This window comes from Oncorhynchus clarkii, chromosome 12, assembly GCF_045791955.1.
Source record: "Oncorhynchus clarkii lewisi isolate Uvic-CL-2024 chromosome 12, UVic_Ocla_1.0, whole genome shotgun sequence".
In the NCBI taxonomy this organism is placed as follows: Eukaryota; Metazoa; Chordata; class Actinopteri; order Salmoniformes; family Salmonidae; genus Oncorhynchus; species Oncorhynchus clarkii.
This window is the reverse complement of record NC_092158.1, coordinates 61276093-61300899: the sequence shown is the minus strand read 5'-3', so window position 1 is coordinate 61300899 and position 24807 is coordinate 61276093. Positions and strand designations below refer to the sequence as shown.

General features: G+C 42.9%; 2 protein-coding genes across 4 annotated transcripts in view; both read left to right on the top strand.

Moving 5' to 3' along the window:
- The window catches only part of LOC139420919 (uncharacterized), a 439502-nt gene that overhangs the window by 272442 nt on the left and 142253 nt on the right, over positions 1-24807 (top strand). The window lies entirely within an intron of this gene.
- Positions 1-24807, top strand: part of LOC139420899 (early endosome antigen 1-like) — an 82807-nt gene that overhangs the window by 1807 nt on the left and 56193 nt on the right. For both annotated transcript variants that reach the window (XM_071171308.1, XM_071171307.1), the window contains exons 3-9: positions 912-1341; positions 12758-12899; positions 13921-14068; positions 17889-18011; positions 18261-18314; positions 18401-18469; positions 22217-22306. In XM_071171308.1, coding sequence (XP_071027409.1) covers positions 912-1341; positions 12758-12899; positions 13921-14068; positions 17889-18011; positions 18261-18314; positions 18401-18469; positions 22217-22306 — 1056 coding nt within the window. The remainder of the gene's footprint in view (positions 1-911; positions 1342-12757; positions 12900-13920; positions 14069-17888; positions 18012-18260; positions 18315-18400; positions 18470-22216; positions 22307-24807) is intronic.

Genomic DNA, 24807 nt, shown 5'->3' with positions numbered 1-24807 from the left:
AAGAGTTTGTTTATGACTGCATCAGTAGCAGAGTCAGGACTTTCCTGGCAGCAGGCTGGAGCCAATTGATTTCACCCTGCTTTATAAATGGTGCAGCCACAGATAGATGGGCCCTACTGATTGATTATTGTGTGTGTGTGTGTATGTGTGTGTGTGTGTGTGTACTTGGTGAGGTTGCAGCTCTCAAGATTTGCACATCTCCCAATGGCATTCCGTCTTCCTAGAACGTCTGTCTGATGGCATCTTGTGCTCTAGTGTAATTAAGCATTAGTCAGACTTGTGTGTGTATACAGTATGTGATTTACACTTGCTCGTGTGTGTGTGTGTGTGTGTGTGTGTGTGTGGGGAGGGAGGGAGGGAGGGACTTTTAGCGTTGTTGGTCAGCCGGCTGTGTGATTAAAGGCCCAGTCAGATGGCCACATTAACAGAATTAGCTGCAACGATCTTATCAGGATTAAAGGACACTCCCCTCCCAGGCTGATGGGATTGAGAGGCGGAGGAGCAGCCGTGTCCCAAATGGCACCCCATTCCCTATATAGTGAAATAATTTTGACCTGGGTCCATACGTTACCATTTGGGACGCACGCAGGGGACGTGGTGCTGCTCCGTGGGACATTAAACTTGATGAGGGAGAGGAGCTAACTGGACTACATAGGGGATTCCTCGTCGAGTCAGATGGGAAACAGTTTACATTGGTCGTCCAGTGGTAGCAGTTGGAGTCTCCACAGATTTTATTGAAATGTACTTCTGCATCCTCATCATTCCTCGTCCCTTTCTCCCTCTCATTTGTCTGTTTCTGAGTGACTCACATTATCTCTCTCTCTCTCTCTGACTCGATCTCTGTCTGCCTTTCAATCTCTCTCTCCTTCTCTTACCTCTTTATTTCTTTCTCTCTCTCACTCTCCTTCCAGGAACCCGGGCCAGCTAGGGTGGCTGTGACCAGTGGAGTTGACCAGCTGGGCATCAGCAGGAAAAATACTGTTAGCATTAAAAGTAACAGCAGTGCTACTAGGGGCAGTGCTGGAAGTGCTAATGGTAGCTACAGCAGTTGCCCTAGCTGTAGCATCAGCAAAAGCGCTAGCAGCAAAAGTAGCGATAGTGTTAGCGGTAGCACTAGCCGACACGGCAGTGCTTGCAAAGCCATGGTGGAGAAGACTCCGACAGGTCGGTCCTGGCGTAGCCAGGAGGAACAACAGCAGAGGATAGGAGGTGGGAGAAGAACCCTCCCAAGCAGCCGCAGTTCTCCATCCATCAGCACCTCCTCTTCTCTCTGCTCTTTGTCTCCCTCCATGAGTGGCAGCGCTTCCCTCGACCAGCTCAGTCAAACCATCTCCAGAGACGGTAAGAGCAAACATATGGTCCATTGTTTGTTTTTATGTTTTTTGTGGCTTTAATGTGTGTTCATACTTGTTTTTCTATGCAATGGAGTGCTGTGAGTATTTTTGTTTGTGCATCTGTTTTATGTGAGAGAGTTGTGTGTGAGGTGATTTTTGTTACTTTATGGTATTGTGTTAACTTTATGTAAACTGTGCTATGCCACCTTTTTGTTAAGAGAGGATGTACTTGGGACATGTTATACACAGGTATGTCAAATAATTGACAGAGTTAACCAAAGTGGAAAGATTTATTACAGATAAAGAGGCAATACATACAATTCATGAGACAGGTCACCACAACTTGAACAGATTAACTGTCTGGAACTACAGCTTAGAGGGCACACACAATGAATTAGCAGCAGGGCAAGGAATAACACCAAGTTTCCAAGACTCAAGCCTTGCATGTACAGCTCTTCTAGGAGAACATTACAAGTGTGAATATACATCAAGTATTTCACACTTGTTGTAAGATGGCACACTGGAGATTAAACACTCTGAAAGATGATAACACACTTTGTGATAATTAGAATGCAAAAGCACACACGTGAATTCATAAGACTGCTACTCTATAACCAAAATAGCCCCTCCACAAGGCAGCCAGCCCTGAAGGTCTCTGGAGAAGGGGTGACAAAATAAGACAAACATATAAACACATAACAACGAAAAATGTAACTCGTCCGCCTGCCAAGGCAGCCCCAACTCTTTTGCCTCAATACCAGCTCATTCGCTTAGGCAAAGAAAAACTACATCTAACATATGTAAGGAACACGCCTTTATGCTGCCGACTCAAGAAAATGCTGCAAACTGGTTCAGGGTATCAGTCAACCTACCAGGGTAGCTACAAACAGCACAGGAATTAAATCATCAATCAGTATTGATCACATCTTTACTAATGCTGCAGAAATGAGCTTGAAGGCAGTATCCAGATCCATCGGATGTAGTGATCACAATATAGTAGCCATATCTAGGAAAACCAAAGGCTGGGCCTAATATAGTGTCATACAATACGTTTTGTAGTGATTCCTATGTTATTGATGTATAGACTTTCTGTTGGTCAGTGGTGTGTAATGAGGAGAAAACAGACACTGCACTTGACACATTTATGAAATTGCTCATTCCAGTTGCTAATAAGCATGCACTCATTAAGAAAATGACTGTAAGCTTTGGAACACCTTAAATGAAATTCTGGGAAAAAAGGCAAACTCATCTCCATCATTCATTGAATCAGATGGCTCATTAATCAGAAAACCAACTGAAATTGCCAACTACTTTAATGATTTTTTCAAATCGGCAAGATTAGCAAATTTAGGCATGACATGCCAGCAACAAATGCTGACATTACACACCCAAGTATATTTGACCAAATTATGAAAGACAAGCATTGTAATTTTAAATTCCATAAAGTTAGTGTGGAAGAGGTGAATTTTTTGTTGTTGTCTATCAACAATGACAAGCCACCGGGGTCTGACAACTTGGATGGAAAATAGCAGATGATATTGCCACTCCTATTTGTCATATTTTCAATTTAAGCCTCTAGAACGTGTGTGCCCCCTGGCTTGAAGGGAAGCAAAAGTCATTCCGCTACCTAAGAATAGTAATGCTCCCCTTACTGGTTCAAATAGCCAACCAATCAGCCTATTACTAACCCTTAGTAAACTTTTGGGAAAAATTGTGTTTGACCAGATACAATGCTATTTTACAGTAAACAAATTGACAAACTTTCAGCATGCTTATAGAGAAGGACATTCAAACTCAGCACTTACACAAATGATTGATGATTGGCTGAGAGAAATTGATGATAAAAAGATTGTGGGGGCTGTTTTGTTAGACTTTAGTGTGGCTTTTGTCATTATCGATCATAGTCTGCTGCTGGCAAAACTGATTTGTTATGGCTTTACACCCCCTGCTATATTGTGGATAAATAGTTACCTGTCTAGCAGAACACAGAGGGGGTTCTTAATGGAAGCCTCTCCAACATAATCCAGGTAGAATGAGGAATTCCAAAGCAGCTGTCTAGGCCCATAACTTTTTTTCAATCTTTACTAATGAATTTCCACTGGCTTTGAGGATAACCAGATTGTCTATGCATGTAACGGGATTCTTCTGTTGAAGGAGAGGCAGACCAAAACGCAGCGTGGTTATTGTGATACATCTTTAATAAAGATGAAAATAAAACAATATTCAAAAACATTTAAAAAAAAGTAGACTAACACCTACCTCTGATTGAGAACCATATCAGGCCAAACACAGAAACAGACAAACTAGACACACAACATAGAATGCCCACTCAGATCACACCCTGACCAAACAAAACATAGAAACATACAAAGCAAACTATGATCAGGGTGTGACAATGCAAGCAAATTTGGTGATACACAAAGCAACTCAAACAGTATTGAAATTGCATCAATGATGTCAATTTTTTGAATACATCTCCTGTCTGGCATGTCTCTTGTTATGCGGGTCAGAGCTACACTGACGAAAGTGTTGAGATGTTTTGAATGACCCTTCCTCCCTTTTTGTTCCATGTTGGCTGAAGACCTGAACACCAGACAAAGATGACAGGGGAGACATAAATATCTGTGCCATAGATGATAGTGTAAACTTTGAATTATATTTGCTGACACCCTACAATCAAATTTTGTCACGAGTAGAATAACTTTTGAGTTATATAAACCACATCCCTCTGCAAACAAGCCTTCTCTGATGTTGGTTACAAGAGGGTACTTTTTAAACTAGGTTACCGTATCCCCTTAATAATCCCATGTGGGAGGGGACTAATAACTAAATGATCAAACTTTATCCATGTATAAGCAAGTCATTTTTCATACTTTGGTCATCATACTTTGATCTGGTTTCATCCAAATATAATTTTTGATTTTGACTGTTCATGACCTATGTTAAAAATCTGCGTTGTGTTGGAATGGTGTGAGCGTGTACCAGTCATTCAAAATATTCATGCAAGTAGAATGCTGATTGGCCATCTCTTCCTCCTCTAGACCGCCAATTGGCTCATCCTCCTGAGGAGTATTACATCATACTCTATGAGGAAATATCAAGCATTTTTGAAACGGTCGGGTTTTTTGTGGTTTTTCTCTCTCCAATTTATGCTTTGGTCAAATAGAAGTATAGAACGAATCAACAACATCAATTGGGTATGAGTTAACAGAATATACATTTTTAAAAGTAAGATTTTCACTGGGCAGTTACAGTGCCTTCCATATTTTGTGTTGCATCCTTAATTCCAAATGGATTAAATCTATTTTTTTCTCACACAATATCCCATAATGATAAAGTGAAAACATGTTGTAAAAAATTCTAGCAATTTTGGAAAATGTGATACAGAAATCTTCACACAACTATTCACACAACTGAGTCATTACTTTGTAGACGCCCCTGTTACTTCGTAGTGACTGGGTCTATTGATACACCATCCAAAGTTTAATTCATATCTTCACCATGCTCAAAGTTATATTCAATGTCTGCTTTTTTTTCGTACACATCTACCAATAGTTGCCCTTCTTCACAAGGTATTGGAAAACCTCCCTGGTCTTTGCGGTTGAATCTGTGTTTGAAATTCACAGCACTGAGTGCTGAAGCGCGTAAAAATTGTCTGTCCTCTCCTGGTTGCAACACTCACTACCGAGTTCCAAACTGCCTCTGCAAGGAACATCAGCACAAGAACTGTTCGTCTGGAGCTTCATGAAATGTGTTTTCATGGCCTAGCAGACGCACACAAGCCTAAGATCACCATGCACAATGCCAATAGTCAGCTGGAGTGGTGTATTGCTTGCTACCATTAGACTCTGGGGCAGTGGAAACACGTTCTCTGGAGTGATGGATCACCCTTCACCATCTGGCAGTCCGACAGACGGATCTGGATTTGGCGGATGCCAGGAGAATGCTACCTGCCCGAATTCAGTGCCAACTGTAAAGTTTGGTGGAAGAATAATAATAGTCTGGGGCTGTTTTTCATGATACGGGCTAGGCCCTTTAATTCCAGTAAAGGGAAATCTTACATCATGCTGTGCTTCCAACTTTGTGGCAACAGTTTGGGGAAGGCCTTTTCCTGTTTCAGCATGACAATGCCCCCATGCACAAAGCGAGGTCCATACAGAAATGGTTTGTCTAGATCAGTGTGGAAGAACTTGACTGGCCTGCACAACCCCTGACCTCAACTCCATCGAACACCTTTAGGATGAATTGGAATGCCGACTGCGAGCCTAGCCTAATCGCCCAACATCACTGCCCGACCTCACTAATGCTCTTGTGGCTGAATGGAAGGAAGTCCCCGCAGCAATGTTCCAACATCTAGTGGAAATCCTTCCCAGAAGAGTGGAGGCTATTATAGCAGCAAAGGGGGGACCAACTCCATATTAACGCCCATGATATTGGAATGAGATGTTTGACGAGCAGGTATTTAATCTTGCCATAACAAAGGGATTGAATACCCTTTACACAAATTATTTCACACACAACAATGAACTGAGCCACTTCAAGAAATTCTCTGATGACTATAGTAAGCTGTGTCATGAGAGGAGACGATGCTCATCACAGGGATATAACAGAGTCCTTGGTGTGAGGCCAATTACTTGGACCTGAATCTACAGAAGACCAAGGAGCTAGTGGTAGATTTCTATTAATTGTGAAGAGATTGACACTGTTGTCTCTTATAATTACTTGGGTGTAATAGTGGACAACAAACTGAACTGGAAGGATCATTTTCACAGTATCTACAAAAAGCCCAATCCAGGCAGTAGATATTTTAATGTATGTGACAAAATGCTTTGTATGTTCTATAGCAGTGTCATGGCGAGTGTAGTGACCTATGCCATTGTGTGCTGGAAAGGGAATTTAGCTAAGGAAGACAATCAAGCTTGACAATATCATTAACAAAGCCAGTGCTACAATTGGTTGCAGCCTGGAATCAATGCAGGACATGTTCATAAAAAGGCTGCATGTAAAAACACACATGATCATGGACAATGACACACACCCTATCCACAGCACTCTAATGCAACACAGAAACAGCTTTCGTATCAGATTCATCCTGCCCAGATTTTCTAAAGAGAGTTTTAGATGGTCTTTTTTTACACACCCTGTTTTATGGGGTCTTTCTATTGGGAAATGTTGTTGCCTGTTTTCTAGGATAGAAAATCAGCACTTGAATCAGACTATTCTTATAGAGATACTACAGTTGGTGTATGTGCCTTTGTCTTAGTGTATTTCTTATTTTTATCATGTTGGTAATTGTTGCGTGTTCTGTCATTGTAAGTCATTGATGCATGCTGTGATAAAACAATTAAAAAAAAATAATAATAAAGTAATACTCTACGGTTGTGGCCAAAAGTTTTGAGAATGACACAAATATACATTTTCATAAAGTCTGCTTCCTCAGTTTGTATGATGGCAATTTGCATATACTCCAGAATGTTATGAAGAGTGATCAGATGAATTGCAATTAATTGCAAAGTCCCTCTTTGCCATGCAAATTAACTGAATCCCCAAAAACATTTCCACTGAATTTCAGCCCTGCCACAAAAGGTCAGTGATTCTCTCGTTAACACCGGTGGGAGTGTTGACGAGGACAAGGCTGGAGATCACTCTGTCATGCTGATTGAGTTCGAATAACAGACTGGAAGCTTCAAAAGGAGGGTGGTGCTTGGAATCATTGTTCTTCCTTTGTCGATCATGGTTACCTGCAAGGAATCACGTGCTGTCATCATTGCTTTGCACAAAAAGGGGTTCACAGACAAGGATATTGCTGCCAGTAAGATTGCACCTAAATCAACCATTTATCTGATCATCAAGAACTTCAAGGAGAGCGGTTCAATTGTTGTGAAGAAGGCTTCAGGGCGCCCAAGAAAGTCCAGCAAGCGCTAGGACCATCTCCTGAAGTTGATTCAGCTGCGGGATCGGGGCACCATCTGTACAGAGCTTGCTCAGGAATGGCAGCAGGCAGGTGTGAGTGCATCTGCACGCACAGTGAGGTGAAGACTTTTGGAGTATGGCCCAGTGTCAAGAAGGGCAGCAAAGAAGCCACTTCTCTCCAGGAGAAACATCAGGGACAGACTGATATTCTGCAAAAGGTACAGGGATTGGAATGCTGAGGACTGGGGTAAAGTCATTTTCTCTGATGAATCCCCTTTCCGATTGTTTGGGGCATCCGGAAAAAAGCTTGTCCTGGAGAAGACAAGGTGAGCGCTACTATCAGTCCTATGTCATGCCAACAGTAAAGCATCCTGAGACCATTCATGTGTGGGGTTGCTTCTCAGCCAAGGGAGTGGGCTCACTCACAATTTTGCCTGAGAACACAGCCATATGAGTAAAGAATGGTATCAACACATTCTCCGAGAGCAACTTCTCCCAACCATCCAGGAACAGTTTGGTGACAAACAATGCCTTTTCTAGCATGATGGAGCACCTTGCCATAAGGCAAAAGTGATAACTAAGTGGCTCGGGGAACAAAACATTGACATTTTGGGTCCATGGCTAGGAAACTCCCCAGACCTTAATCCCATTGAGAACGTGTGATCAATCCTCAGGTGGGTGGACAAACAATAACCCACAAATTCGGACAAACTCCAAGCATTGATTATGCAAGAATGGCCTGCCATCAGTCAGGATGTGGCCCAGAAGTTAATTGACAGCATGTCAGGGCGGATTGCAGAGGTGCCTATTATTCAAGGCAAAACTGCTCCAGCTCCTTCAAGTTGGTTCCGCCGATGTACAGCAATCTCTAAGTCATACCACAGATTCTCAATTGGATTGAGGTCTGGGCTTTGACTAGGCCATTCCAAGACATTTAAATGTTTCCCCTCAAACCACTCGAGTGTTGCTTTAGCAGTATGCTAGGGTCATTGTCCTGCTGGAAGGTGAACCTCCATCCCAGTCTCAAATCTCTGGAAAACTGAATCAGGTTTCCCTCAAGAATTTCCCTGTATTTAGCACCATCTATCCCTTCAGTTCGGGCCAGTTTCCCAGTCCCTGCCGATGAAAAACATCCCCACAGCATGATGCTGCCACAACCATGCTTCACTGTGGGAATGGTTTTCTCTGGGGGATGAGTACCTTCTTCCATATGTTTGGGGAGTCTCCCACATGCCTTTTGGCGAACGCTTAAAAATCATTACTTAAAAATCATACAATGTGATTTTCTGTATTTTTGTTTTAGATTCCGTCTCTCACAGTTTAAGTGTACCTATGATAACAATTACAGACCTCTACATGCTTTGTAAATAGGACAACCTGCAAAATCGGCAGTGTATCAAATACTTGTTCTCCCCACTGTATATTAGCAACTGAGACTGAGGAGTAGGCCGTTTACTTTTGGCAACTTATTCATCCAAGCTACTCAATACTGCCCCCCAGCCATAAGAAGTTAAGCAATGGCCACTCTTCTATAAAGCCCAGCTCTGTGGAGTGTATGGCTTAACTTCTTGGTGACAGGGGGGCAGTATTGAGTAGCTTGGATGAATAAGGTACCCAGAGTAAACTGCCTGCTACTCTGTCCCAGATGCTAATATATGCATATTATTAGTAGTATTGGATAGAAAACACTCTGAAGTGTCTAAAACTGTTTGAATTATGTCTGTGAGTATAACAGAACTCATATGGCATATTCCAACCAGGAAGTGGGAAATCTGAGGTTTGCAGTTTTTCAACTCTTTGCCATTCCAATATACAGTGTAAATGGGGTCATATTGCACTTCCTAAGATGTCAACAGTCTTTAGAACGTTGTTTCAGGCTTCTACTGTGAAGTGGGGGCGAATGAGAGCTGATTGAGCCAGGTGTCTGGCAGAGTGCCACAGGCTCGTGAGGAGCAGTCACGAGAGAGTTAGCTCTCGTTCCATTGTTTTTCTACAGACATAGGAATTCTCCGGGTGTAACATTATTGAACATTTATGATAAAAACATCCTAAAGATTGATTCTCTACCTAGTTTGACAAGTTTCTACGCGCTGTAATATAACTTTTTTAACTTTTCGTCTGACGTTCGGCTGGACTTGAATGCGCGTTTGGATTTTTTTACCAAACACGCTAACAAAATAAGCTATTTTGGCATAAATGATGCCAGTTTATCGTGGAACTGGCATTCCTTGGTGTGCATTCGGATGAAGATCATCAAAGGTAAGTGAAGATTTATAATGCTATTTCTGACTAATGTTGACTACACAATATGTCGGATATCTTTTGGCTGCTTTGTTGTCTGAACACTGTACTCAGATTATTGCATGGTTTGCTTTTTCCGTAAAGTTTTTTTGAAATCTGACACAGCGGTTGCATTAAGGAGAAGTATATCTCTAATTCCATGTATAACACTTCTATTTTCATCAACATTTATAATGACTCTGCACAATCACCACATGTGATGACTCTCTGCACAATCTCTGCACAATCACCGCATGTTTTAGAACTACTAAACATAACGCACCAATGTAAAATGAGATTTTTTTAATATAAATATGCACTTTATCGAACAAAACATACATGTATTGTGTAACATGAAGTCCTATGAGTGTCATCTGATGAAGATCTTCAAAGGTTAGTGATTAATTTATCTCTATTTGTGCTTTTTGTGCCTCCTCTCTTTGGCTGGAAAAATGGCTGTGTGTTTCTGTGAGTTGGTGGTGACCTAACATAATCGTTTGTGGTGCTTTCGCATTTTTGAAATCAGACACTGTGGCTGGGTTAACGAGAATTTTATCTTTAACATGGTGTAAAATACTTGTATGCTTGAGGAATTTTAATTATGACATTTTTGTTGTTTTGAATTTGGCACCCTGCACTTTCACAGGCTGTTGGCGAGGTGGCACGCTACCGTCCCACATATCCCAGAGAGGTTAAAGTGGTCCTATGGACAGATACTTCAATCTCTGCTGTGGAGCTTTGCAGCTCCTTCAGGGTTATCTTTGGTCTCTTTGTTGCCTCTCTGATTAATGCCCTCCTTGCCTGGTCCTTGAGTTTTGCTGGGCGGCCCTCTTTTGGCAGGTTTGTTGTGGTGCCGTATTCTTTCAATTTTTTTATAATAATGGATCTAACGATGGGATCCTTGGGATGTTAAAAGTTTCCGATATTTTTTATAACCCAACCCTGATCTGTACTTCTCCACAACTTTGTCCCTGACTAGTTTGGAGAGCTTCTTGGTATTCATGGTGCCGCTTGCTTAGTGGTGTTGCAGACTGGGACCTTTCAGAACAGGTGTATACTGAGATCATGTGACAGATCACTTAGATTGCACAGGTGGACTTTATCTAATTATGTGACTCTGAAGGTAATTGGTGGCACCAGATCTTATTTAGGGTTTTTTTATTTTTTCGAATTTTTTTAAATAAGTAATTATTTTCATTTCACTTCACCAATCTGGACTATTTTGTCTATGTCCATGACATGAAATCCAAATAAAAATCCATTTAAATTACAGGTTGTAATGCCACAAAATAGGAAAAACTCAAAAGGGGATGAATACTTTTGCAAGGTACTGTATGAGTTGTTAAAAGTTATTTTGTGGAATTTCTTTCCTTCTTAATGCGATTGAGCCAATAAGTTGTGTTGTGACAAGGTAGGGGTGGTATACAGAAGATAGCCCTATTTGGTAAAAGACCAAGTCCATATTATGGCAAGAACAGCTCAAATAAGCAAAGAGAAATGACAGTCTATCATTACTTTAAGACATGAAGGTCAGTCAATACAGAACATTTCAAGAATTTTGACAGTTTCTTCAAGTGCAGTCGCAAAAACCATCAAGGGCTATGAAGAAACTGGCTCTCATGAGGAAGGCCACAGGAAAGGAAGACCCAGAGTTACCTCTGCTGCAGAGGATAAGTTCATTAGAGTTAGCTGCACCTCTGATTGCAGCCCAAATAAATGCTTCACGGAGTTCAAGTAACAGACACATCTCAAACATGAACTGTTCAGAGAAGACTGCATGAATCACGCCTTCATGGTCAAATTGCTGCAAAGAAACCACTACTAAAGGACATCAATAAGAAGAAGAGACTAGCTTGGTTCAAGAAACATGAGCAATGGACAGTAGTCTTTTGGCCCGATGAGTCCAAATGTGAGATTTTAGGTTCCAACCGTTGTGTCTTTGTTTGAGACAGAGTAGGTGAACGGATGATCTCTGCATGTGTGGTTCCCACCATGAAGCATGGAGGATGAGATGTGATGGTGTTGGGGTTCTTTGTTGGTGACATTGTCTGTGATTTATTTAGAATTCAAGGCACACTAGCATGGCCACCACAGTATTCTTCAGCGATACGCCATCCCATCTGGTTTGTGCTTAGTGAGACTATCATTTGTTTTTCAGCAGTACAATGACCCAACACACTTCCAGGCTGTGTAAGGGCTATTTGACCAAGAAGGAGAGTGACGGAGTGCTGCATTTGATGACCTGGCCTACACAATCACCCGACCTCAACCCAATTGTGATTGTTTGGATATGAGTTGTACCGCAGAGTGAAGGAAAAGCAGCCAACAAGTGCTCAGCATACGTGGGAACTTCAAGATGGTTGGAAAAGCATTCCAAGTGAACCTGGTTGAGAGAATGCTGAGAGTGTGCAAAGCTGTCATCAAGGCAAAGGGTGGCTACTTTGAAGAATCTCAAATATAAAATATATTTTATAACACTTTTTTGGTTACTACATGATTCCATGTGTGTTAAATCATAGTTTAATGTCTTCTCTATTATTCTACAATGTAGAATTTTTTTTTTTAAATAAAGAAAAACCCATGTGTCCAAACTTTTGACTGGTACTGTGATTTTATTATTTTATATATTTAAAAAAATATTTTTACTTGCTTTTTCTCCCCAATTTCATGATATCAGATTGGTAATTACGATCTTGTCTCATCGCTGCAACTCCACAATGGTCTCGGGAGAGGCAAAGGTCAAGAGCCATGCATCCCCCGAAACATGACCCGCCAAGCCGCACTGCTTCTTGACACACTACTTGTTTAACCCGAAAGCACCGTCCAACTGACAACCGAAGTTAGCTTGCAGGCGCCCTGCCCGCCACAAGGAGCAATGACAAAAAATATGAATTTAATCTATTTAAGGCTGTAATACAACAAAATGTGGAAAAAGTCAAGGGATGTGAATACTTTCTGAAGGCACTGGAGTTACCACAAAGCCCCAGCTTGGGACAGATTATTCCGGACTGAGTGAAACCAGCGTTTATACACTCACACACACACACACACACACAGACACACCACACAGACACACATATACACACACACACACACATTCCTGTTGGTGGCCCACTTTATGCACAAATGTACCTACAATTTACTGGTTATTCCCATTGACTTATCTGTATTGCAGATTAACCCTTCCCTTCCTCTTCCCCCGTTCCCTCTCCTTGGAACTCCCTCCCCAGATGCCCAACAATTCCTTCTACATTCCGGACCCAAGTCTCGGGCAGAGAGTGGTTGCTCCTCCCTAGAGAAGAACATACCAGCTACAGACTCCTGGCAGCCATCTTTGTCTCTGTCCAGTGTTTCTCCCAGGGACCCCCTGAGGTTTGTCTTCCTCCCCATCAACGGTCCCTTGGCATCTCCCGTCTCTTCCTCCTCTTCTGGTTGCTCTTCCTCCTCCTCCCCTTGTCCTCAGGTCCTGATTGGCAGGTCCCCAATGGGCTCAAGATGCTCTGCCACCAGCACGTCCTTCGGCTGGCTACGGGGTGAGTCTACCAGGGGCATGGTGAAGGTGGACAAGGGCCGGGCTGAGGACCAGGGTGACGACCCCCGGGGTCCCAGTGTGGGGAGACCAAAGTATGTGTGGTTGGCTGATGTGCACAGGACCAGACGGCTGGATGACAGGGAGACGATGGGGGCCTTCGGGGCCCAGGCAGGGAGTCTGGTGCAGGGTAGAGCAGACAGCCCTGGCAGGGACCAGCTCAACAAGCTATTTGTCTTGGAACGCAGGTCAGACTTCTTAGTCACAGCGGTGTTTGAGAGCATAAATTCTTCTCAAGTCGCTGATCACCAACAGAGCAGACTGACTGAGCAGAATTGATGCTCTCATGTCTCTTTTTGCCACATGAGCCGTGGTGTTCACCATCTCAAAACTTGTATCTTCTGTTTTTATGTTCATACGTTCTAAACACAAATCATACTCCTTTGTTGTTTTCTCTGTCTTAGGTCTCTGGAGCCCCACCAACCATGTCACTCAGCCCTGCTGGGACTGCCCGTTCCTTTCCAAACCATTCGCCAACCACAACATGGGGCTCCAGCCATCCCCCCTACATTACCAAATCCATTGCTATCATCACAAGTTGTCTCTACCTATTATTTTGCCTCTGCATTCCTTATGATTACCATGCTGAAATTACATTACTAAACATGTAAACTGCACTTTTTTTAGTTATCTGTTTGTGTACTTTTGCGTTATGTAAGTCGTTTAAGTTCAGCATTGATATGTGTTGTTCTCTTTGTGTATTTTAAGGGAATGTGTTTGGGTACTTTTGCATTTTGTAAGTCAATTGAGTTAAGCATTGATATGTGTACTCTGTGTGTGTTTGTTTGTTTGTTTTGGGATCAGGAGGTCGCAGGTCATAGACCAGTTAGAGGTTGATCACGTTGACAACATGGACACCAGCTCTTCGTCTGAGCCGACCTCCTCTTCCTCATCATTCTCCAACACCACAAGCCAGACCCAACACAGTAGAATGCAGATAAGCAAAAAACAGGTACAATGACCATTTTTGGAAAACGGATTATAGCGCAATAAACTACCAGTATATTGATCACATTCATTTAGCTTTGGACTACCAAGTACCTGAATTGTGAGATATGTGGAGATAGAATCTGCTGTTGAAACTGAAGAGACATTAAGTAGTGTCCAATCAAACTGCATATTATGGCCAATGGGTAAAATAATGTTAATTGTGTAGATACTCCTCTAAGAAAACCAATGTTCCAAACCTCTTGTCTCTATCATAATCCGTTCAAAACGTATTTTACTTTTTACACTTGTAGGATGGTCAAAATTAGGGTGAATAAATCAATGGCCAGAAAAGGCCAGAAAAAAAAGTTTAAAAAAAATTGAAATTAGTTAAGCAGTATGTTCCACCCTCTCCACTGTGGTCCCGTCAATGGGGATAGGGGCATGCTACCTCTGCTTTTTCCTGAAGTCCACAATCAGCTCCTTCGTTTTGTTGACGTTGAGGGACAGGTTATTTTCCTGGCACCAATCCGCCAGGGCCCTCACCTCCTCCATGTAGGCTGTCTCGTCATTGTTGGTAATCAGGCCTACTATGGTTGTGTCGTCTGCAAACTTGATGATTGAGTTGGAGGCGTGTGTGGCCACGCAGTCATGGGTGAACAGGGAATACAAGAGGGGGCTGAGTACGCACCCTTGTGGGGCCTCTGTGTTGAGGATCAGTAAAGTGGAGGTGTTGTTTCCTACCTTCACCACATGGGGGCAGCCTGTCAGGAAGTCCAGGACCCAGTTGCACATAGCAGAGTTCAGATCAGGGCCGCGAGCTTGATGATCAACTTGGAGGGTACCATGGTGTTGAAGGCTGAGCTGTAGTCAGTGAACAGCATCCCTACATAGATATTCCTCTTGTCCAGGTGGGATAGGGCAGTGTACAGTGCAATGGGGATGGCATCGTCTGTGGATCTATTGGGGTGGTAAGAAAATTGAAGTGGGTCTAGGGTATCAGGTAAGGGAGAGGTGATATGGTCCTTAACTACCCTCTCAAAGCACTTCATGATGACAGAAGTGAGTGCTGCAAGCAATAGTCATTTAGTTCAGTTACCTTTGCTTTCTTGGGTACAGGAACAATGGTGGACACCTTGAAGCAATTGGAGACAGCAGATTGGGATAGGGAGAGATTGAATGTCCGTAAACACTCCATACAGCTGGTCTGCGCATGCTCGGAGGACACAGCTAGGGATGCTGTCTGGGCTAGCAGCCTTACGAGGTTTAACATGCTTAAATGTCTTACTCATGTCGGCCAGAGAAGGAGAGCCCATAGTCCTTGGGAGAGGGCCTCATCGATGGCACTGTGTTGTACTCAAAGCGGGTGAAGAAGGTGTTTAGCTTGTCTGGGAGAAAGACATTGGTCTCGGCGACGTGGCTGGTTTTCCCTTTGTAATCCTTGATTGTCTGTAGACCCTGCCACATACGTCTCGTGTCTGAGCCATTGAATTGCGAATACACTTTGTCTCTGTACTGACATATGCCTGTTTGATTGTCTTACGGAGGGAATAACTACACTGCTTGTGTTTGACCATATTCCCAGTCACCTTGCCATGGTTAAATGTGGTGGTTTGCGCTTTCAGTTTAGCGCGAATGCTGCCATCTATCCACAGTTTCTGGTTTGAGTAGGTTTTAACAGTCACAGTAGGAACAACGCCCCCTATACACTTCTTGATGAACTCATCAATGTTATTATCCGAGGCTACCCGAAACATATCTCAGTCCGCGTGATCAAAACAATCTTGAAGCATTGGTCAGACCAGCGTTGAATAGACCTTAGCACGGGTACTTCCTGTATAAGTTTCTGCCTATAGGAAGGGAGGAGCAAAATAAAGATCTGATTTGCCGAAGGGAGGGTGGGGTAGGGCCTTGTAGGCATCCTGGAAGAGAGACTTGCAGTGGTGGAGTGTTTTCCCAGCACGAGTACTGTAGTCAATGTGTTGGTAGAACTTCGGTAGCGTGTTGGTAGAACTTTGTTACCGTCAAAGTTGCTTAGGAGCTAGAAGCAGAGCTGCCTGTCGGCGCCATCTTACTAGACTACAGTGCCTTGCGAAAGTATTCGGCCCCCTGGAACTTTGCGACCTTTTGCCACATTTCAGGCTTCAAACATAAAGATATAAAACTGTATTTTTTTGTGAAGAATCAACAACAAGTGGGACACAATCATGAAGTGGAACGACATTTATTGGATATTTCAAACTTTTTTAACAAATCAAAAACTGAAAAATTGGGCTTGCAAAATTATTCAGCCCCCTTAAGTTAATACTTTGTAGCGCCACCTTTTGCTGCGATTAAAGCTGTAAGTCGCTTGGGGTATGTCTCTATCAGTTTTGCACATCGAGAGACTGAAATTTTTTCCCATTCCTCCTTGCAAAACAGCTCGAGCTCAGTGAGGTTGGATGGAGAGCATTTGTGAACAGCAGTTTTCAGTTCTTTCCACAGATTCTCGATTGGATTCAGGTCTGGACTTTGACTTGGCCATTCTAACACCTAGATATGTTTATTATTGAACCATTCCATTGTAGATTTTGCTTTATGTTTTGGATCATTGTCTTGTTGGAAGACAAATCTCCGTCCCAGTCTCAGGTCTTTTGCAGACTCCATCAGGTTTTCTTCCAGAATGGTCCTGTATTTGGCTCCATCCATCTTCCCATCAATTTTAACCATCTTCCCTGTCCCTGCTGAAGAAAAGCAGGCCCAAACCATGATGCTGCCACCACCATGTTTGACAGTGTGTTCAGGGTGATGAGCTGTGTTGCTTTTACGCCAAACATAACGTTTTGCATTGTTGCCAAAAAGTTCAATTTTGGTTTCATCTGACCTTCTTCCACATGTTTGGTGTGTCTCCCAGGTGGCTTGTGGCAAACTTTAAACAACACTTTTTATGGATATCTTTAAGAAATGGCTTTCTTCTTGCCACTCTTCCATAAAGGCCAGATTTGTGCAATATACGACTGATTGTTGTCCTATGGACAGAGTCTCCCACCTCAGCTGTAGATCTCTGCAGTTCATCCAGAGTGATCATGGGCCTCTTGGCTGCATCTCTGATCAGTCTTCTCCTTGTATGAGCTGAAAGTTTAGAGGGACGGCCAGGTCTTGGTAGATTTGCAGTGGTCTGATACTCCTTCCATTTCAATATTATCGCTTGCACAGTGCTCCTTGGGATGTTTAAAGCTTGGGAAATCTTTTTGTATCCAAATCCGGCTTTAAACTTCTTCACAACAGTATCTCGGACCTGCCTGGTGTGTTCCTTGTTCTTCATGATGCTCTCTGCGCTTTTAACGGACCTCTGAGACTATCACAGTGCAGGTGCATTTATACGGAGACTTGATTACACACAGGTGGATTGTATTTATCATCATTAGTCATTTAGGTCAACATTAGATCATTCAGAGATCCTCACTGAACTTCTGGAGAGAGTTTGCTGCACTGAAAGTAAAGGGGCTGAATAATTTTGCACCCCCAATTTTTCAGTTTTTGATTTGTTAAAAAGTTTGAAATATCCAATAAATGTCGTTCCACTTCATGATTGTGTCCCACTTGTTGTTGATTCTTCACAAACAAATATAGTTTTATATCTTTATGTTTGAAGCCTGAAATGTGGCAAAAGGTCGCAAAGTTCAAGGGGGCCGAATACTTTCGCAAGGCACTGTAAATGGCATCACCAAAGTGAGTTTTCACACACCCTACATTAAGCAACTCCTGATTACACAATGGAAGTTTGGTTGAAATTTTGTACTTTTTGGGGATAAAAGTAGACATGTGCTCAACTGTAGTTCTCTCCTCTCTGCCTGTGGTTGGAGGAGGCCCTGGAATCTGCTCTGAAGCGTTCTGCCCCGGATGTCTCCAGACCAACCATGCTCTGCTACCGCCGCTCCAAGTCCTTGGACCGGAGAGCAGCAGAAGCTACGGCCACCACAACAACAGTAAATCTGTCCAGATGGGACCTCTACATTCTTAAACTAGATCTGGGTGTGTTCAATACATAATGTGCCGGTTTCCCAGACAAAGAGATGATCAATTGAGCATGCCTTTTAGTCTAGGACTAAATTTAATCTGTGTCTGGGAAACTGGCCTAATATTACAAATATAGGGTAAGCTTCATTTAAGCTAAACTGATTTACATTATTATAAACATTTTTAAATAAAAATGATAAAGGTTTTCCCCTTCCCAGCCCGACCTCAACTTCAAAAAGGGCTGGATGACCAGACTGACTGACAAAGGGCAGGTTAGTGTTTATAAACTTTGTATCTGTATGTGTTTGTGCATGTGAATTGCAATTCCTTAATTGTTGATTCGTTATCTATCTTGCAGTGGAAGAAGCACTGGTTCGTCCTGACTGACCAAACCCTGAGGTTCTACAGAGATATTGTTGCTGAGGAGGTATGGATGGACAGTTATCTTCATTTTAATGGAGTGCCTACAGATATGACATTTTTGGGATCTTTAGTCCTCTGAATAAAAGATCTGGAGCTTCCTGAAGCTTCTGCCAGCACTTGTGTGGATCACTTTCTGCGCATAAGTATACGCGTAGAGAACAGGCTACTCAGGCAAAGTTAGATCAACGTTAGACAAAGCTGAATCAATGTCTGCAAGATCACATAATGATCACAGTATTCTACATAACAGAACCAAATATAATAGCATAGTATAACGTTACTGTAAGACAAAAACACCACCTCATATTTCGCTCATGTGGCCAAAATACAACAGAGCGCACCACTAGGCATAATGCACATGTAGGCTATGCTACAGTTTGTTAACAGCATCTGCTCAAACATTTGCTCACTGTACATCATTCAAAACAACACTGTGCGACAACACTGTATAACTCAATGTCTAAATGCATATTCCCATGAAACTGATTGAGATCAAATGGTTGGTTACTATGGGTAAGACTTGAAGAATTAGGGACTGTACGTTATTTATAATGAGGGATACCTGGAGAAAATCGGACCTCTGAAATTAAAATGGATAGCCCTCACTAACATTTTCATCTGGAAGAAAAGTGACCCTCCTCTATAAATAAATGACCCTCCACTATACACAAAATTATAATTAAAACAAAGTGGATAGCAGAGAGCATGCCTAAAACAGACCAGAGCCTCAGACCTGAGCCTTTACACCATGAGAAAACCAGACACGCGCGTACACCATCGTGCGTCAATTGATTTTGTCCCCTCACACCAAACGCGATCACCAACACGCAGGTTTAAATATATAAAAAAGCTGATCAAATTATATTAATTTGGGGACAGGTCAAAAAGCATTAAACATTTATGGCAATTTAGCTAGCTAGCTTGCAGTTGCTAGCTAATTTGTCCTATTTAGCTAGCTTGCTGTTGCTAGCTAATTTGTCCTGGGATTTAAATGTTGAGTTGTTATTTTACTTGAAATGCACAAGGTCCTCTATGCCGCCAATTAATCCACACATAAAACGGTTAACCAAACCATTTCCAGTCCTCTCTCCTCCTTCCAGGCTTTTTCTTCTTTGGACTTTATATGACGATTGGCATCAAAACTTTCCTAATAAGGTGTATTACCATGACCGACCAACCTTAGTTAATCTTTCAATCACCCACGCGGGTATAACCAATGAGGAGATGGCACCAGGGTATCTGCTTCTGTAAAGCAATGAGGAGATGGGAGAGGCAGGACTTACACCGCGTTCAGCGTCACAAATAGAACTGACTTATATTTTAACGCTTGGCAACGCAGACACTCGCTGTAGTGGAGCGAGTCGAGAATTTCGAGTTCCTTGGTGTCCACATCACCAACAAACTGTCATGGTCCAAACACACCAAGACAGTTGTGAAGAGGGCATGACAACACCTTTCCCCCCTCAGGAGACTGAAAATATTTGGCATGGGTCCCCAGATCCTCAGAAAGTTCTACAGCAGCACCATCGATTATAGCAGTAGCAAGCTAATAAAATGTAGCTCCGGTCCTCCTTCGCATCTTTGTGGTCTCCCTTTCAAACTGAACAGGAAATCAGTAGCCTGCATGTACAGATAGGCCTAATGAATTTTTGGGACAAATCAAAAATTATTTTTGGAAGAAGCCTTATACTCGCCTCCTGAAGTGCCCCCATTGTTTAGACAGCACACAAAGGTTTACATCTGCAAGAGCAGGGCAGGCCATGGCTCATGATTGGGATACAATTGAAGCTGTAGTGTAGCCTAGTTTTACACCATCCCACCAGCACAAATAAATTGTGAAGGAAGTATATTTTCTTAGACCTGTAACTACCCTGTGATCGCCAAGCTCATTAATAAGCTAAGGACCCTGGGTTTAAACACTTCCCTCTGCAACTGGATCCTAGACTTCCTGATGGGCCGCCCCCAGGTGGTGAGGGTAGGCAAAAACACATCCGCCACACTGACCTTCAACACGGGAGCCTCTCAGGGATGTGTGCTTAGTCCCCTCCTGTACTCCCTGTTCACCCATGACTGCGTGGCCACGCATAACTCCAACACCATCATTACGTTTGCCGACGACACAATGGTGGTTGTCCTGATTTTCCGACGACAATGAGACAGCCTACAGGGAGGAGGTCAGAGACCTGGCAGTGTGATGCCGGGACAACAACCTCTCCCTCAATGTCAGTAAGACAAAGGAGCTGAACATGGAGTACAGGAAACGGAGGACTGAGCACGCCCCCATTTGCATCCAAATTGCTGTAGTGGGCGAGTCAAGAGCTTCATGTTCCTCTGTGTCCACATCACTAAGGACCTATCATGGTCCAAACACACCAACACAGTCGTGAAGAGGGCATATCTCCCCCCAGGAAGCTGAGATTATTTGGCATTGGTCCACAGATCCTCAAAAAGGTCTACAGCTGCACCATTGAGAGCATCTTTACTTGCTGCATCACTGCTTGGTATGGCAGCTGCTTGGCATCCCACCGCAAGATCCTACAGAGGGCAATGCGTATGGCCCAGTACATCACTGGGGCTTAGCTCCCTGCCATCCAGGACCTCTATAGTAGGCGGTGTCAGAGGAAGGCCCCAACAATTGTCAGACTACAGCCACCCAAGTCATACTGTTCTCCCCGCTGCCGCATGCACGGCAAGCCTCGTTATTGTTATTTTATTGTTATTTGTTTATTTGTATTTTTTTGTATTCCTTTTTAACTCTGCATTGTTGGGAAAGGGCTCGTAAGTAAGCATTTCACAGTAAAGTTTACACCTGTTGTATTCAGAGCATGTGACAAATACCATTCTATTTCCTTTCTCAGAGCATTCACTTCGTATACAGTAGCCTTGGCCTATAGCCTACAGTATAGGCTATGGATCATTTGATTGAGATCAGCAGCAAAGAATCAGGGATGAGGGGCAGCATCGGGCACACATCAATAAGCAACTAATTCTTAAACACTAAGCAATATTGACATTTAATCTATTATAAAATACATGACCGTCCCCTGGTGTCACTATCGTTTAAAGATGGATTGGACCAAGGTGCAGAGTGGTAGGCGTACATTTTTTATTTAATTGAAATGACACCAAAAAAACAACAAAAAACAAAAACTAATGTAAAGCTACATGCAGTGCAGAAAGCAACTACACACAAACAAGATCCCACACTCTAAGGTGGGACAAAAGGCTGCCTAAGTATGATCCCCAATCAGAGACAATAATAAACAGCTGCCTCTGATTGGGAACCATCCTAGGCCAACAAAGAAATAGAAACATAGATTTGCCCCCCTAAGTCACACCCTGACCTAACCAAATAGAGAATAAACAAGGCTCTCTAAGGTCAGGGCGTGACACCTGGACAAGATTTAAAAATAATAATAATACTAAACCCTCCCACTGTCTGAAATTGAAAAAGCATGGCCCTTCCCCATTTTTCTCCGGGTCACAATTCCAGAATCTTCGGGAAGCTCCAGATCTTTTAGTCTGCGGTCTAACGATCCTGAAAACGTCAGATCCACTGCCACAGCCTTATTTTAAATGTTGTTTGAGAATACACTACACTTGTATTATTTTATGTGTGAGAGAGAAAGAGAGAATGAGCGAGAGAGAGTGTGTGTGTGTGTGTGTGTGTGTGTGTGTGTGTGTGTGTGTGTGTGGGCATCACAGCATCCTCTTAACTTCGACGGTCTTTCTCTATCATATTTCATTTCAGGCTGCTGATTTGGATGGCGAGATTAACCTTTCTACTTGTTATGACATCACAGACTACCCAGTTCAGAGGAACTACGGCTTCCAGATACACGTGAGTTGACATTTTTAACCGATCGCTTTGATTCAGTTTTATGTAGCAACATTTTTTTTTTTTTATACATTGGATAAAAGTAGAGACAGAGCTACAAAATGGTATATCCAGACCATTTTCCTTGTATGACTGGTAGAGGAAAGCCAGGCTTGTTCTACTGATGCTTAAAGATACATTCCAGACACAAATACTTTAGCACTATTATACAATAGTGCTATTATACAAACAGTAATCACTGTCAGACACACCTGGTTAACTTGATGGGTCACGTAATCATCTGGTGAAGTGGAGTCTTTTGTTTAGCTAGCTAGCTAAACAATGAGCCATAATCCCAATCCATAGAGTACTAGCAATACAAACTAATTGTCATAGCTAGCTAAAGTTAACCAAATAGGTTCAATGTTAGTTAGTTAGCTAGCTAACATTAGGCTATAACTAGCAATGCAAATGGATTGTTGAGATAATATTTTCTACACAGATCATACACGTAATGTTAGCTACCGAGCCAGTCATCTAACCTCAGCTAGAAAGCTAACAGTACTCTTTATCTTGGGGTCTTTTGTTTAGACATGTAGCTATTTTATTTTATTTTTTTATTTCACCTTTATTTAACCAGGTAGGCTAGTTGAGAACAAGTTCTCATTTGCAACTGCGACCTGGCCAAGATAAAGCATAGCAGTGTGAACAGACAACACAGAGTTACACATGGATTAAACAATTAACAAGTCAATAACACAGTAGAAAAAAAGAGAGTCTATATACATTGTGTGCAAAAGGCATGAGGAGGTAGGCGAATAATTACAATTTTGCAGATTAACACTGGAGTGATAAATGATCAGATGGTCATGTATTGGTGTGCAAAAGAGCAGAAAAGTAAATAAATATAAACAGTATGGGGATGAGGTAGGTAAAATTGGGTGGGCTATTTACCGATAGACTATGTACAGCTGCAGCGATCGGTTAGCTGCTCAGATAGCAGATATTTGAAATTGGTGAGGGAGACAAAAGTCTCCAACTTCAGCGATTTTTGCAATTCGTTCCAGTCACAGGCAGCAGAGAACTGGAACAAAAGGCGGCCAAATTAGGTGTTGGCTTTAGATGATCAGTGAGATACACCTGCTGGAGCGCGTGCCGTACGGGTGGGTGTTGCCATCGTGACCAGTGAACTGAGATAAGGCGGAGCTTTACCTAGCATGGACTTGTAGATGACCTGGAGCCAGTGGGTCTGGCGACGAATATGTAGCGAGGGCCAGCCGACTAGAGCATACAGGTCGCAGTGGTGGGTGGTATAAGGTGCTTTAGTAACAAAACGGATGGCACTGTGATAAACTGTATCCAGTTTGCCGAGTAGAGTATTGGAAGCTATTTTGTAGATGACATCGCCGAAGTCGAGGATCGGTAGGATAGTCAGTTTTACTAGGGTAAGTTTGGCGGCGTGAGTGAAGGAGGCTTTGTTGCGGAATAGAAAGCCGACTCTAGATTTGATTTTAGATTGGAGATGTTTGATATGAGTCTGGAAGGAGAGTTTACAGTCTAGCCAGACACCTAGGTACTTTTTAGATGTCCACATATTCTAGGTCGGAACCATCCAGGGTGGTGATGCTAGTCGGGCGTGCGGGTGCAGGCAGCGAACGGTTGAAAAGCATGCATTTGGTTTTACTAGCGTTTAAGAGCAGTTGGAGGCTTGGAGGTTAGATAGCACAGTGTCCAAGGACGGGCCGGAAGTATACAGAATGGTGTCGTCTGCGTAGAGGTGGATCAGGGAATTGCCCGCAGCAAGAGCAACATCATTGATATATACAGAGAAAAGAGTCGGCCCGAGAATTGAACCCTGTGGCACCCCCATAGAGACTGCCAGAGGACCGGACAGCATGCCCTCCGATTTGAAACACTGAACTCTGTCTGCAAAGTAATTGGTGAACCAGGCAAGGCAGTCATTAGAAAAACCGAGGCTACTGAGTCTGCCGATAAGAATATGGTGATTGACAGAGTCGAAAGCCTTGGCCAGGTCGATGAAGACGGCTGCACAGTACTGTCTTTTATCGATTGCGGTTATGATATCGTTTAGTACCTTGAGCGTGGTTGAGGTGCACCCGTGACCGGCTCGGAAACCAGATTGCACAGCGGAGAAGGTACGGTGGGATTCGAGATGGTCAGTGACCTGTTTGTTGACTTGGCTTTTGAAGACCTTAGATAGGCAGGTCAGGATGGATATAGGTCTGTAACAGTTTGGGTCCAGGGTGTCTCCCCTTTGAAGAGGGGGATGACTGCGGCAGCTTTCCAATCCTTGGGGATCTCAGACGATATGAAAGAGAGGTTGAACAGGCTGGTAATAGGGGTTGTGACAATGGCGGCAGATAGTTTTAGAAATAGAGGGTCCAGATTGTCAAGCCCAGCTGATTTGTATGGGTCCAGGTTTTGCAGCTCTTTCAGAACATCTGCTATCTGGATTTGGGTAAAGGAGAACCTGGAGAGGCTTGGGCAAGTAGCTGGAGTAGCCA